Source organism: Mus caroli, chromosome 7, assembly GCF_900094665.2.
Source record: "Mus caroli chromosome 7, CAROLI_EIJ_v1.1, whole genome shotgun sequence".
NCBI classification, from domain to species: Eukaryota; Metazoa; Chordata; class Mammalia; order Rodentia; family Muridae; genus Mus; species Mus caroli.
In genome coordinates, this window is record NC_034576.1 from 143471890 (window position 1) to 143486028 (window position 14139).

Consider the following 14139-nt stretch of genomic DNA (forward strand, 5'->3'; position numbering starts at 1 on the left):
CAGCCAGGGCTACACAGAGAAACCCTGTCTCGAAAAACCAAAAAAAAAAAAAAAAAAAAGACTCCGGAATTCGAAAGTGCTACTTTAATTAGAGGAGGAAAGGGAAGTGGCTTGGGGTGGACAGTCGGGGCGCTGAGCTAGATGTAAGTGTTGTCAGCATCCGCGCCAAAGCGGAAACTCTTCTTCTGGTCAGGGTCATCATCATCGCTGCCCTCACTTCCCGAGGCACTGGCGCTGTCCACGTCGGCGGTGGGCTCGTTGAGGACCACCACGTCAGCCTCCGCCCCGATGTCCTTGCCGAACCACACAGCCTTGTAGCCGCCCTCCCCCTCCGGCCGCCGCTCCTTAGTCAGGATAGACCTCACGGCTGAAGGGCTGTCCCCAGCCTGGACTGTCTTAGGAGACCCGGAAGCTTTGAGCTGAGGGCTAGGAGGTGTGGAGCTGGGGGGCGTAGGACTGGAGGACATGGGGCTAGGAGGCCGGAGGGGCGGCTGGGCAAGCTTGGGGCTCGGCTCTGGCTTCCGGTTGGGGGTGGGCGACCACTTGGCCTTGTGGTCTGGGAGGAAGGTCAGGTTGTCATAGCCACTCGGCTGTGGCTCCTAAGGGTGGAGTAAGGACAAAGGCATCAGCAGCCGTGATATGACTCCCAGGAGTGGAGTGCATTCTGAACCCTCCTTCCTCTGCTTGGCTCCCACTCTCTCCCCCATCCCCCTTGGTCTCAGAACACCCATCCTAGCCTACCTCCATTTCCTTCCCTAGTAAAGCCCTGTTTTCCCCCAGCCGTTCCCATGCATCCCTCCATGTCCCTTTTCTGTGACTCCTCAGCCCTGAGTTAGTCCCCTTACCGAAGCCTTCCCAGAGCAGCACGCGAGCCGATGTCGGTAGTGCTTATGGACCAGGATGACCAAGCAGATGAGGGCCAGCAACAGCAGTGCACCTAGCACCCCGCCCAACACTGCCATGTCCACCGTGGAAAATCTCTGGCCATCACCCTGCTCGCCTGCTCCTGGTGTGTAAGAGAACATGGCCACTTACTGTTGGAACACTCCCAAGAAGGTCCCTTCCCAACCTGGGCCAGGCCAAGGTACCATAGAAACAAGGCAGGCCTCTCCTGGCCCACCATCTGGAGTTGCGGTTCTGAGAACGGGTGCTACCAACTCCACCAGGAAGCCTGCCCTGGGATACCATTGTAACATGACTACTAGCCTCTGATTCACCGGGGTGGTCTTCAAGGGCACACTGTAAGCAGCTCTAGTGAACTTTGTCTTAATGTGGCTTCAACTTCAACTTTGAATGCATATTATACTTAGACCAGAGCAGGTCTAAGGTCTCAGTGACACTTGCCGAAGTTGGCCTTGTCAAGCTGCCTCTGGTGACGGTTCCAATGCGACAGCTAGCTGTGCCTGGCCCCTTGTGACCATGTACACTCAAAGGTTTAGTGGATACAGCTTAGTGACCAATACAAAGACCTTTCAGGGGGAACCTCGTGTGTGTGTGTGTGTGTGTGTGTGCGCACGCACATGTAAAGTTTACTATGTAGTGTATGTATTTGTGTTGGTGCTGCATGTCACGTGCATATTGTGCTCAGAGGAAAACTTGGCAGAAGTCAGTTTTCTGTATGTGTGGAACCCAGGAATCTAACTCAGGTTGTCAGGCAAGATGCTGAGACATCTTGCCAGTCTCCATATTGCTTTGTAAGTTGGGGTCTCTCACTGGCCTACAGCTGGCGGCCTATCTGGCTAAACTATCTGTCCAGTGCTTCCCGGGGTTTCCTGTCTCTGACTCCCCAACTCTGAAGTTGTAAGGGCGTATCCCCACGCCCAGCTGTGTAAGGTGGATTCTGGGACCAAGTTCAGGTCATCATGCTGGAAGGCAAATACCAAGAGCATCATTGTCATCTCCCAGCCCTGGATAGTTTTTGTTTTTGTTTTGTTTTAGCAGCATTGCCTCAGTATGTTGCCCAGGCCTACCTAAGTGTCTCCAGTATCACAGGCATGTTCTCTCTCTCTCTCTCTCTCTCTCTCTCTCTCTCTCTCTCTCTCTCTCTCTCTTTCTCTCTCTCTCTCTTGCTGTGGCTGGACTGAAATTCCTACATAGATCAGGCTGGACCAGGACCAGACTGGGCTGAACTCACAGAGATCTGCCTTTCATTATCTCCCTAGTGTTGGGACTAAAGGAATTTGTTAGCACACTCTGACAGCCATAACAGTCATTTTTATCTTGTTTCTTGAGTAGTGCTCTTACTTAACCTAAGACCCTAAATACAGATTGTCTTGGGAATTATGGAACTCACTGGCTCTAAAATCTGCTTCTGCATCCCTATACCTTCTTCAGTTCACCCCCATTCTGACCTCTTGGGGCCATCTGTCTAGAGCCAGACACAGACTCCTTAAAGGTGGTCATTATGGCCAGGCCAGGCTAGCCTGGGTGGACCCTTTTCTAGAGCACATCCTAGAGCCCTTGGCTGAGTTAAGGCTGACAGTGACTCCAGGGCAATGTGTTGGACTACCTGAGATGGGCCCAGTGGCTGTCGGCTGAGAGGTTCCTGGCTTGGGGGTCTGTGGTGAGCTGCCACTAGGTGTGGCTGGCTGAGAAGAGGTGCTGGCCCCTGGAATGGGGACCATTGGCTGAGAGGTTCCTGGCTTGGGGGTCTGTGTTGGGTCACTTCTGGATGAGGTTGTCATGAGGGAGGTACTTGTTCTGGAAGTAGGGGCTGTCGGCTGAGAGGTTCCTGGTTTGGGGGTCTGTGCTGAGTCCCCACCAGGAGTGGTTATCTGGGGAGAGGTGCTGGTTCCAAGAGTAGGGCCCCCCCCAGGTACGGATGAGGCAGAGGTGGGTGGGCTTAGAGTTGTGCCACCAGGTGGGAATGGGCCAACACTTCCCCCAGAGCTGGTGGTGGCAGGTCTTTGAGAGGTCCCAGAGGTCAAGGGGGCTTCCATAGTGGTGTTACTTGAAGGCCCAGTCGTTCCTCCAGCTTCTGGGGGTGTGGGGAACTCTGGTGGTGGCATGTACAAAACTTGGGTTTGCCTCTGTCCCCAGATATGCCTGTCCCAGAGGGGGAGCCACCCTGCTTGGGAGGCCCTGGGGGGCTCACCTGTGGAGGGCAGTTCTCGCTCTGACACCTGGATCTCAACAACAGTGGTGGCTGTGTCCTTAGTCACAGTGTTGCTAGCTTCTACCTGGGTCAGGAAAGGGGCTTGTTCCTCTTGGGTCCCTCTTTACCCCCACACCTTTGGTCCCCTTATCCCCACTCCACCTCCACACGGATGGTTCTTGCTTCCTCCATAGGCACAGCAGTCAGAATGATATCCTTATTCATCATGAATTCTGAGGAGTTGGTGACTCGATACGTGACAGCGGAGTTGAGGTCCTAGATGAGGCACTACCGTAAGACATAGGCCTGGTGCCCTACTGTCCACCCCAAGCAGTCTGCACAGAGAGAGGAGGCCAGAGGGTCCAGGTATTCTTATAGGATTCCTAGGTGAACAGGGGTGGACTGCATACCGGGAAGCCTGGGTACTGAGCCTGGATCCTCAGGATCTCTGAAGGGAAGGTCTTGTCCTTCACTGCTGTGCCAGCCTCAGATCCCAGTACCACTGTGCCATAGTACAGGCTCTGGGAGAACTGGAGTGGGTTTCCAGTGACACTGCGAGCCTCCACGATGGCCTGGGTCACTGAGTATCGAGCCATGTCTTTCTGATCAGCCTGAGGAGTCAGGGGAAGCAGGAGTGGGTATTCGGATTTAATGGAGCTACAACTGGGAACACAGCTGGGGACACACACAGCTGGGGACACAGGAGACCCATCCATCATCCAGTACCGGTACCCACCCTGATCAGAAGGGTGAACTTCATGGGGCTCGGGATACTTTTGGCCATTGTGAGGTTGCCATCGTGTGTGTTGATGATGAATGTACCATCTGTGTTTCCTGGAAGAATTTGGGGTGGAGTTTGGTGTCTGGTCCCTCTGTTGTGGGCTCCAGGTGCTGTGGGGATAAGCCCTTACTTACCCGCCAGAATGCTGTACATGATAGGCTGGTTAATGGCCTGATCTCCGTCCACAGCATAGATGGGACCAGGACTCATGATGAGGGGGGACGGCTGTAGGGATAGGGACATCTTGAGGTTTCAGAGCCCCCGCTCTTACTCTCTTGTTGCCCCTCAAGATCTGAAACGTGAGTTGGAGCCTGGAGGGAGGGGCAGTGCCTGCTTGGGACAGAGCTGCAGCCACAGAAGGACTCAGTGGCAACAAGAACTTACGAAGGAAGGCTTCAGTGTATGCCCTTCTGCACAGTGGAGGCTGTGGTGGCCTTGGCAGGCCACCCTGCCCAGTGGCACTGCTGGCCTCAGAGGAGACCGTCAGCTAGACAAGGACTTAGCAGTCCCTTATTAGCATCAGCCCTGCCCCTGAAGTCTTCACATCCCAGCTTACATAATAGAATCCACACTCCTCACTGATTTTTGCCCCACCCCCAGGAAGGATAGTTAATAATTGATTGATGATTGATTGATCGATTGATTGATTGTTCATGTTTGTTTCTTAAATCACAGAACTGTCTGCCAGCCTCTCCGGAAGCACAGGACCATGGTTGGATCCCTTCCCTGAACGTTTTCTGACTTGGCTCTAGATTCAAGTCTGACCCTGGGCCTCCTTTCTCCCCATTACCAGTTTGTGTCCCGTGGGGACAACCGCACTGTACTGGGCCTGAATGCAGACGTAGCCATCTGTGAAGGAGCATGGCAGGAACCAGGGGGTCCGTAGGTCAGCTGGCAGCACGTGCAAGACCAGGGTGGCAGTGGCCGTGTGGCTGGGCTCTACATTTTCCTCCCAAGTATCCTATAGTGACAGCCAGCCCCTGACAGTCAGGCCCAGCTTGGACAGGACCTAGAACACCCAGGACTTAGGAAGATGTGATCCGCTTACCCGTGCCAGCAGCATGAAGGTCATGTTCTGATTCTTGAGGTAATCCAGGGTCTGGTCCAACTTCAGAGCAGGGTAGTTTACGCTCTCCAGGGAGAAGAATTTGCTGGCATTCTGTGGAGGGGAAGGAGGTGGGACTCTGGAAGGTGGAGAAACTGAGGCCTGGAGGCATCAGAAAGAGTGAGGGTTGTCAATAATGAGTGGGGCTGGGGGAGCACTGACGGGGGTCACTTCCTGCAGAGTGTAGACTAGGATGTCATTTTTGTCAGCATCTGTAGCCTTCAGCTGTGTCTCAGGGATGACGATTGTATTCACTTTGGTGTCCTGGGGATGGAGAGAATGAGGTTGGTCCAGCCATGCTGTAGCTTCTGTATATAGATCTTCCTGATGTGGTCCCCCCAATACCCTGTGTCCCCCTGCCTCCTCCATACTCAAGACAGCACTGGTTCAGACTGGGCTCACCTCCGATACATTAAATTCCTCGAATGCAAAGGAGAATTTTGGCGCATTGTCATTGATATCCTCGACAGCCACAAACACCATCAGCTGTGCCACCTGCAGCAAAGTCACCAAAGTCAGCCACTGGCTGAGGAGCAATGCTCTGATGACCCATCATTCATTCATTCCTTTTCTTATCTCTTTGTTCATTCATTCAGTCAGTCAGTCACTCTTTCCCTTTCATTCCACAGACACTGGTGGCAGCAACAATGTGGTGGCCTGTGAGCTCCTGTTCTAGGAGGAACGCAGACTGTAAAAACAAGTTTTAGAGTGTGGCCTCATGTGTGTGGTGGGTGTGCTGAAGAGAGATGATGACAATCCCAGGGCCACAACCAGCAATGCATCAAAGGGAGAAAAACAGCCTCTCACGGCTTCAGAAACAGGTCTCCAAGAGAAGATCGGAGAAAGGGGTCTTTAGGTTAAAACCAAACAGCTTTACTCCATGAGAGAACCCTTCCTGAGACCCAGGGAGAAACGAACACAGCCAGGTGCTGGAGGACAGAGAGAGAAAGCTGTTCTTCTCAGGTGTGACAGATATCAAGTCCACGCCTCTCTCTGTCTTCCTGTTTCTGTCTCTGTCTCTCTGTGTATCTGTGTGTCTGTGTATGTGTGTGAAGTATATTCGTGTGTTGAAGGTGGAGCCCAGGGCTTCAAATCATACTAGGCAGATACTCTACCACTGAACTATACCTAAAAAATTAAGTTTTGTCTTGTTTTGTTTTTTTTTTTAATATTACTACCTATTAGAGACGTGGCCCAAGATGTGTGTGATAACATGTCATGGAGCGGGGTAGGAGTGCAGGGTGTGAGAGTTGCTTATGGTGAAGCAGAAATTATGTGGGGCGCCTGTTATTTCTTCGAGCTTCCTTTAGTAAAAGTCTTGTGGTGGAGGCTGAGGGATACGATGTATGGGATAGGGTAGCGGGACAGCATAAAGTAGGAGGGTTAAGCATCACAATGAATTTGCATACCAGATCAGTGTCTGCCTGCCCTAGCCTGCCTCACCCACCCACCTGTGCATTTAGCTTTGGCGTCCGTCCGGTAAGAAAATGTAGAAGTTTCTGGGTGAGGCTGTGTGGGGTTGTGGTTATGACTCTCGAGGGATTCACTATGTGGGGAAGGAATAGAGAAGAACCAAGGGCACAGAGAGCAAATGGATCTGCGGCAGGGTCAGAAAGGAGACCTGCTGCCCAAGGCCCCGTGGGACTAGAGGTAGGAAGAGTAGGGCTGACTCTAACTGAGGCACAACCGACAATGCCAACAATGTACCTTGTGTGGGGTGACCTCAAAAGGAGCCTAAGTGGCTGGCAGGTGAGGGTGTCTCCCAGGTGAGGGTGTCTCCCAGGTGAGGGATGAGAGGCAGACTTAGAGCCTCAGAGTATTGACTTAATACACAGCTCTAAGTTAGCTGAGTTTGAGTCTGGAGCTCAGGGAAGAGTCTAGACTGAAAGAAGCAAGCGTGGGAGTGGCCAGGAGAGAGCTGATGTTCAGACTCCCTGGAGTGAGGTCATGGGGGAGTGGCCTTGGGGTACTCTGACAGAAGGCAGGGGTGATCAGGTACTGGGGTTAACTTACCACCGCATCTCCTCTCTTACACTCCACCTCTGCCTGGAGCAATGAGTTCTCCTGAGGATGAAGCCAGGGGCCCTATGAGTCACTTGCCACATAAGGAGCTATGCTGCTCTAGAACAGGAGAGTACAGCTAGGAGAGCAGGTACCGCTCCAGCGCCCCAGTCATCTGTGGGAAATCCTGGGTGTGTGGGGGGGCATTTGGCAGCTCTGTCCCCTACGGCCCTCCCCCTCAGTACCAACCAACCAACCACAGGGCCTGAAGGGTTCCTCATTCAGGGGGATATAGAGCCCTCAGCCCCTCCTTCCCTGAATCTTTCCCAGGTTAGGAGGCCTGCCCATGTATGTCCCCATGAAGGCACATTCCATCCAGCCTACAGGCTGTACCTCATAATCTGGAGTCACGTTGAGAAACAGCTCTTTTCCTTCGATCCTAAAGGCATAAGGGGTGGACGAGGGTCCCAAGGTCACGTGCAGCCCATCTGGGACAGAAATGTTCACCAGTGGCCCAGGAACGGTGTTCTCCTTGACTGTAAATACGGTCTCCTTCACAGAGCAGACTAGAAAGTTGCAAAGGAGAAGTTAGTTCTCCTGTCAGAGCTCTGCCACCCACCTGTCCTGCCCCTGCCCAACACATACCCTGGGTCTGGGCCAAGGTCCCCGGAGGTTGGCCAAACAGCACTGTGAGCAATGGCAACAGCAGGGAAGGCCACAGGAGGGCCAGAGCCCCCATGGCGGCAGCTGTCACCTGGAAGAAGGGTCCAGCCTGCTTGGTTCCAGGGCTGGTACAATTCCTGCCTTGGCGACCTTCGCCCCTGCCAGGCACCGCCTCATTTTATGACTCTTTACAGATGGCCTCTATCAAGGGGACTCCCGCTGGCCGGCACTAACAGGGGACATGAGGTCATATTTCGGCCTGGACTTCCAGGAAGTTAGTTGGGGACTCAGCCCATGGGCACTACACATAAGGTGTATGAAGCTTGAGAACGAGGAGTGGAGAATAGGTGTGGGGAGCCAGGGCAAGGCTCTGGGGCCATAGATCTAAGGAGGCTGAGTCAGGGCTGGGGGCTGAAGCAGGCCTATGGGATGGAACCATGGGTCTGAGGAGCTGGGGCAGGGCTGTGGGGAGCTGGGGCAGGGCTGTGGGGAGCTGGGAGCAAAAACAGGCTGAGCCATTGGTCTTGGGTCTACTGTAGCCCTCATGGGGTGTCCCTCATCTTGTCTCTTTCTCCTCAGTGTTCTCTAGCAAAATCCCTGGAGCTATGATGTCATGTCGCCTCCCTTCTCTTCCCTTGTCCACTCCCAAGGGAAATGGCTGTGTCCCAGTATGCTCCTGCTGTATGAGAAACACAGCAGTTCCCCCAGGGAAGGGCCTGGCAGAGCCTTGGTGAGTGATAGGATGCAGATAGAACTTTTCAGCCACAGCTAGGAGCTGGGGTTTGGGGAGCCAGTATCTGATGGAAGACAGGAATCCTGGTGAGGACACAGTCCAGGGCCTCCATTAGATATGCTTCCCCTCCTCTTGCCTGTAAGCTCTCAGAGATAGGAAGAAGGCCCTGGGTGGGACCAGGAGGGTGGTAGGGGGTGTTCTGTTGAAAGGGCCTGCACAGCCCTCATTACTGTGGGCCTTTGCAGGGCTGGCTGCTTTAGATGTCTGAAAACCTTCCCGAGGCTCCAAGCCTCTGCAAAGACTGAACACTGTCTCACAACCCTTCACTGGTCCTACAGCTGCCTACTGGGAGATGACATCACCGTCAGGCCTCAGGGCAGGCCATGACCACCTAAACATGTTAGAGTCAGGATGTACTCAGGTCCTCCCACTCATAACTAACCCCTATGGCCCCACCTGAGCCTCCTCCTCACCACTTCATTCCTCACCACTTCATTTACCCTGACCACATGGCTGGATCAGGGTGGGGAGTCCCTGATCCCTGGAAATTTTGCTAAATGGACCGTACAGGGCATACAGGGCAAGGTGACACTCTAGGGAATTCAGCTGGGAAAAGAGGGGTTCAGCTGATGCCAGAGATAAGAAATGTCCTAGCTGGCTTCTCGGGTTCAAAGGGCCACTGGGTGTGGTCCTAGCCACTGAATGAGATGGCTAGATCTGTCCACGCCTGCCAGGCTCACGGAGCAGAGGCGGCCTCGACTTTATCAGACATCACACACCATGAGCTAAAAGACCAGGGTCTAAATTCCTTTTTTATTGATGCCAAGGACAACCAACCCCTACTCCCTCCAGGGTCCTAGAGACTCTCCTTCCTCCCTCATCTGGGTGGCCTGGTTGTTTCAGTCCACTTTGAACGGTCGACAGCAGACCTTGGTCCAGGAGGCAGCCAGAGAGACAGGGACCCATCCAGGGACAGCCTGGGCAGAAGCCTGTGGAAGGAGATAAGTGGTGAGGGGACTAGTGAGTGACCATCAGAGTGCGGGCACCCACCTGGCTAGGGCACTTTAGGAATCCAGCTGAGGAAAAAGCTCACCAGTCCTGTAGAGTCTGAGTGTTCGACCACAGCAAGCAGAGCTGGTCCTCTAAGGGCTTGGACCGGGCCAGGCTGTTCTCTGGGGTATTTTCTGAGTCCTGCTCGCTGACCCCACCCCACCCCCAAGCCCAAAGTAGAATTAGTGGTGTACAGGGATGTGGCGGGCCTGTCCCATACTAGCCAGTCTGGAAAATTCTACTTAGTGCGGGCTCACCTGCGTTTCCCCACCAGACCCTGCAGCAGGCGCTGCAGCCTGGCACTGTCCTGCAAGCGGCTGAGCTCGCTGGTGAACATTCCGTCTGAGTGTCTTGGGATCCTGGGGAGGGATGGAGCCATAAGGGTCAGAAATTGAAGTGTGGGCGTGGCCGGGATGAAACGGATTCCCGACCCCCACCCCGCTCACCTGGGAGGTGCAGGGAGCGCGGCGGAACTGGAGAGCAGCAGCAGCAACAGCAGTAGCATCGGAGCGGAGGGCAGCGGAGGCACCATGGTTGGGCTCTGGGTGTGACAAATGCTGCAACTTCAGCCTGAGCCCCGCGCCACCGCTTTATAGCTGCTCGACCGCCGGCGGCGGGGGGCTCCAGCACCGCCCCGGCTCCGCGCGGCCGGCCCCGCCCCATCGATTGCAGGAAGGTCAGGGCCGCCCACCCAGCTGTCGTCCGGCCACCTCCTGTCCTTACCGCCGTGTTGGCGCCCCTCAACTGCTTTGGGGGAGGGGGGGAAACTAGAGGGGTAGTGCTACCAAGTAGCGAAATGGACATCTTCATCCGTGTCCAGGGATAGAAAATAGGGGTGGCAGTTCAGGACGGGCAGAGCGAACCGCACTGTGAGACTTCAACTCATCTTGGAGCCTAGCCTAGACCAAGACCCTGCCGCACTCTTGTCTGGAAGAAGCTGTAGGTGTCTTGAGAAGCCTAGGAGGGGCAGGCAGACGACTGAGAGGAAAGGAAGACCAGTGTCCTAGCACTCCTGCCGAAGCCAGGGCAGGGTAGACTACTGCAGATGACCACTTTAAGGGCAGCTCAGCACCAGAAACAAAATGGGAATCCTTGTAGGCCCTGTGGTTGCATTTTTGGATGGAAGAAGACAGTTTATTCGAATTGGTAGCAGAAAATGGAGATAGGTTAGAATAAAAGAAAAGCACTGGTAGGTAGAGGTTGTAAGGAAATGGGGGAAGGGAGCTATGGATGGGGATTGAAGACAAATAGGCTTGCAGAACATCTTCATACTTGGAGTCCCGGACCTTAGTGGTAGAAGTACGCACCAAGACCTGAGTTCAACCCAGCACCGAAACTCAAATCAAAAAAGATAACCCTTAATATCAAATTACAAACCCAGAGAACTGTTAGGAGCTAACTCTCGGATAAAAATCATATGGTTTTGTTATTAGGAATTGTTTCTTTTTGTTTGTTTTGGGGAGACCGAGTATTTAGCTCAGGTTGCCTTTGATCTCACAATGTAGCCCAAGTTGGCCTGGACCCTCAACAGCAGAGATTGCAAATCTGAGCCACCAAGACCAGCTCTGTTTGCAGTTTGGGAGGAGGGGTTTGGCAGCTTGGGACTTCTTTGTTTTGCATTTTTGAGACAAGGTGTCATATACCCCAGGCTGGCCAGGAATTTGTTACATAGCTTAGGGTAACCTGGAACTTCACATCTTCCTGCCAGTACCTCTGGGGTACTGGTATTACAGGAGTGTGGCAACATGGCCTAGTTTTACAGGGTGCTAGGAGTGGCACTTGGGGCCTCACCAGTGTTGTGCTGTGCTAGTACTCTGTCAAAGGAACTCCCCATTCCTAACCCTCTACAGGAGGCTTTAAAAACAATTAGAAGATGTTTTAGAGTCGTTTTCAGTTTACAGAAAAACTGAACTGAAAGCATGGGATTCAGTTCCTTTATGCCCCTCACATATGCCCTAGAAACACCCCCCCTTTCTGTTCTGGAATTCACTCTGTAGAGCAGAACTCACAGAGTTCTTGAGCTCACAGAGATCCGTCTGCCTCCCAAATGCTGGAATTAATGGCTTGCATCCCCACCCCAGGCTTGAACCCATGTCACCACAGCAGTATCATAAAGCCCTGCAGTTGTCACCAGGGGCCACTTTGGGGTTGTCATTCTATTGGTTCGGGCAGTGTAAACTGGCATGGATCCAGTTCCATAGTATCAAATGCAGTAGGGTTGCAGCCCTGAAAGGTCCCTGTGGAACCGTAATCCTTTTGCCTGTAGACTCCTGACCTTGTCACTGAGCTGGTGTCAGCGTTGGAAGCATCGCTCGTGTCCTTTTCACCACGACTTCTAAATTTCAGAAATTACATTCACCTGTGTGTGGTTGGGTAGGTGAGTGGGTGCATGGAAGTCAGAGGGCAGCCTATAGGGTGTGGCTTTCTCCTTCCTTGTGGGTTCCAGGCATCTTAACTCAGGTGGGCAGGTTTGGCAGCACGGGCCTTTACCCACTGAGCCATCTTGCCAGACCCACACTGGCCTCTTTCATTTGGCATTAATCATTTACATCTGCTTTGAATCTTTTCATGGCTCAGTAGTTCGGTTCTTTCTAGGGCTTAGCAACGTTCCACTGTTTGAATGGACCAGTGTGCTTAATCCATTCACCCAGTGAAGGACATCTGTATTGTCTCCAAGTTCATGCAACTATAAAAAAAGCTGCTATAAAGTGTGTGTGTGTGCGTGTGTGTTACAGCCACAGACATAGCTCAGTGGTAGAGTGTTTGCCTAGTATGCATAAGGCCTAGGCTCAATACTCAAGACTGAAGGAGGGGTGGGTGCGACATATGTCAGCCCTGACCAATAGAACCATAGAAGTGACACTAAAATCAAATCCCTGAGTAAATAAGCAGAAAGGGGAAGACAGGTGGTGAGTGAGCCGTGACCTACAGGAACGGTGGTAGGCAGGAGGTAGTCCCCTGCCAGCCAGGCATCCTAATGTGCACAGGGCCTCATCAGGAAGATAGATGGTCAGGCAAGGGGGAAGTACTAGGAGCAGCCACTATACACTGAGGTCAGAGGAGGGTGGCATAGCTGGTTGAGGTTGTGTTTGGAAAGGGCTTAAGAAAGACTCTGAGGGGCTCAGGAGTTAAGAGCACTGACCGCTCTTCCAAAGGCCCTGAGTTCAATTCCCAGTAACTACATGGTGGCTCACAGCCATCTGTAATGGGATCTGATGCCCTCTTCTGGTGTGTCTGAAGACAGAGACAGTGTATTCACATACATGAAAAAAGAAAGACTCTGAGAGCCAGTGCCATTTGCTTCTAATCCCAGAACTTAGAAGGGAGAAGCAGGAGGGATTTCCATGAATTTGAGGCCAGCCTGGTCTATACAGAGAATTCCAGACCACTAGGGCTACAAAAAGTGGCCTGTCTCAAAAGAACATAAAAGATGGTCCCTGAGAGATTGCTTTGTCAACGCACAAAGCAAAAACTCATGTGTTTAAGTTGCATGATAGCCACTAGTGGTGGATTGAAATGACTTAGAGTTTATAAAGTGGTCATGGTGGCTTACCCTGGGAATCTGAGGGGTTCCTGGGAAGCTGAGGCAGGGGGAATGTGAGTTCGAGGCCAAGCCTGGGCTATGTCATAGTTTTTGACAACTTAACACAAGCCTACATACACCTAGGGACAGGGCTTCTCAGCTGGAGAACTGCCTTCATCAGCTGGCCTGTGGACTCGTCTGTGGAGCATTTTCTTGATTGCTGCTTGATGTGGGAGGGCCCAGACTATCCGATAAGGAAAATGTCAGGCTAAATGTTGAGTACCTTGTGGGAGACTTCCTATGAATGAGCTGTCAAGGCTCTGCCAAGACCCTTGGCCCTAGGTCTGGTCTTGACTTGAGCCAATGCCTCCTGCAGGTCCTGCTTGAGAATGTCAGGCTCAGCCCACACTGAGCCAGAGTCCATTCTGGGCCACATCGCTGGAGATACAAAAGTGCATCCATGCTGGGGACAGCCGGTGCCAATGATCTGAACGGTCCAGAGCTGGCAGTGCCCAGCAATGTGCAAGGGTCGCACAGCCTTGAAGCAGAAGTCACAGGTGTCACTTACAGGTGTTGAAAAACGTGTTCATCACTCAAAAAAAGGGGGTTCAAGTGAATTCTCTCTCTCTTTTTGAAGATTTATTTATTTATTTCATGTATGTGGGTAAACTGTCGCTGTCTTCAGACACACCAGAAGACAACTTTGGATGCCCATTACAGATTGTCTTAGTCAGGATTTCTATTCCTGCACAAGGTCTGGAGAGATGGCTCGGCGGTTAAGAGCACTGAGTGCTCTTCCAGAGGTCCTGAGTTCAATTCCCAGCAGCCACATGGTGGCTCACAACCATCTGTAATGGGATCTGATGCCCTCTTCTGGTGTGTCTGAAGAGAGTGACAGTGTACTCACATACATAAAATAAATAAATAAATAAATAAACAAATAAATAAGTAAATAAATAAATAAATAAACAAATAAATAAATCTATTCCTGCACAAACATCATGACCAAGAAGTAAGTTGGGGAGGAAAGGATTTATTCATCTTACACTTCCACACTGCTGTTCATCACCAAAGGACTTACCAAATTTAGCTTCCAGCCTCTCCTGCAGATAAAGATGGGCATCTCTCCTGGGAGCTTGTGAAGCCTCACGCCCTTCCTGAGGCCAGCAATCCCAGAGATGCTTTCTGT

The 14139-nt window shown here is 52.5% G+C and overlaps 2 protein-coding genes across 4 annotated transcripts; both read right to left on the minus strand.

Moving 5' to 3' along the window:
• Positions 1–69: 69 nt before the first annotated feature.
• Cdhr5 (cadherin related family member 5) lies at positions 70–7782 on the minus strand. 2 transcript variants are annotated; one of them, XM_029479107.1, is made up of 15 exons: positions 7627–7782; positions 7375–7547; positions 6994–7044; positions 5383–5475; positions 5143–5244; positions 4924–5034; positions 4666–4836; positions 4010–4100; positions 3831–3928; positions 3505–3705; positions 3257–3370; positions 3095–3179; positions 2510–2995; positions 846–1006; positions 70–599 (listed from the first exon to the last, which is right to left on the minus strand). In XM_029479107.1, exons 1-15 carry the CDS (start codon positions 7718–7720, stop codon positions 138–140), a joined length of 2493 nt encoding a protein of 830 aa, XP_029334967.1. In that variant the 5' UTR covers positions 7721–7782; the 3' UTR covers positions 70–137. The 2 variants fall into 2 exon arrangements, with proteins under 2 accessions (XP_029334967.1, XP_021023328.1); XM_021167669.2 differs by lacking the exon at positions 2510–2995.
• Positions 7783–9170: 1388 nt separating this feature from the next.
• Positions 9171–9988, minus strand: Sct (secretin). 2 transcript variants are annotated; one of them, XM_021168900.1, is made up of 4 exons: positions 9874–9988; positions 9685–9786; positions 9471–9568; positions 9171–9366 (listed from the first exon to the last, which is right to left on the minus strand). In XM_021168900.1, the coding sequence occupies exons 1-3, from the start codon at positions 9957–9959 to the stop codon at positions 9520–9522; spliced, it is 237 nt and encodes a 78-aa protein (XP_021024559.1). In that variant the 5' UTR covers positions 9960–9988; the 3' UTR covers positions 9171–9366; positions 9471–9519. The 2 variants fall into 2 exon arrangements, with proteins under 2 accessions (XP_021024559.1, XP_021024558.1); XM_021168899.1 differs by having other exon boundaries at positions 9471–9575.
• Between the last annotated feature and the right edge of the window lie 4151 nt (positions 9989–14139).

What these genes read in the sequence shown, in the direction of transcription:
- Cdhr5 (XM_029479107.1), bottom strand. Translation starts at nt 7,720, where the DNA reads ATGGGGGCTCTGGCCCTCCTGTGGCCTTCCCTGCTGTTGCCATTGCTC. An exon ending in AGCCACTGGGCCCATCTCAG is followed by an intron (nt 1,007 to 2,509) that starts GTAGTCCAACAC and finishes CTTACACACCAG; the next exon opens with GAGCAGGCGAGCAGGGTGAT. An exon ending in GCTGCTCTGGGAAGGCTTCG is followed by an intron (nt 600 to 845) that starts GTAAGGGGACTA and finishes CTCCACCCTTAG; the next exon opens with GAGCCACAGCCGAGTGGCTA.
- Sct (XM_021168899.1), bottom strand. Translation starts at nt 9,959, where the DNA reads ATGGTGCCTCCGCTGCCCTCCGCTCCGATGCTACTGCTGTTGCTGCTG. An exon ending in GGTCTGGTGGGGAAACGCAG is followed by an intron (nt 9,576 to 9,684) that starts GTGAGCCCGCAC and finishes GGGTGGGGTCAG; the next exon opens with CGAGCAGGACTCAGAAAATA. An exon ending in ACTCAGACTCTACAGGACTG is followed by an intron (nt 9,367 to 9,470) that starts GTGAGCTTTTTC and finishes CTCCTTCCACAG; the next exon opens with GCTTCTGCCCAGGCTGTCCC.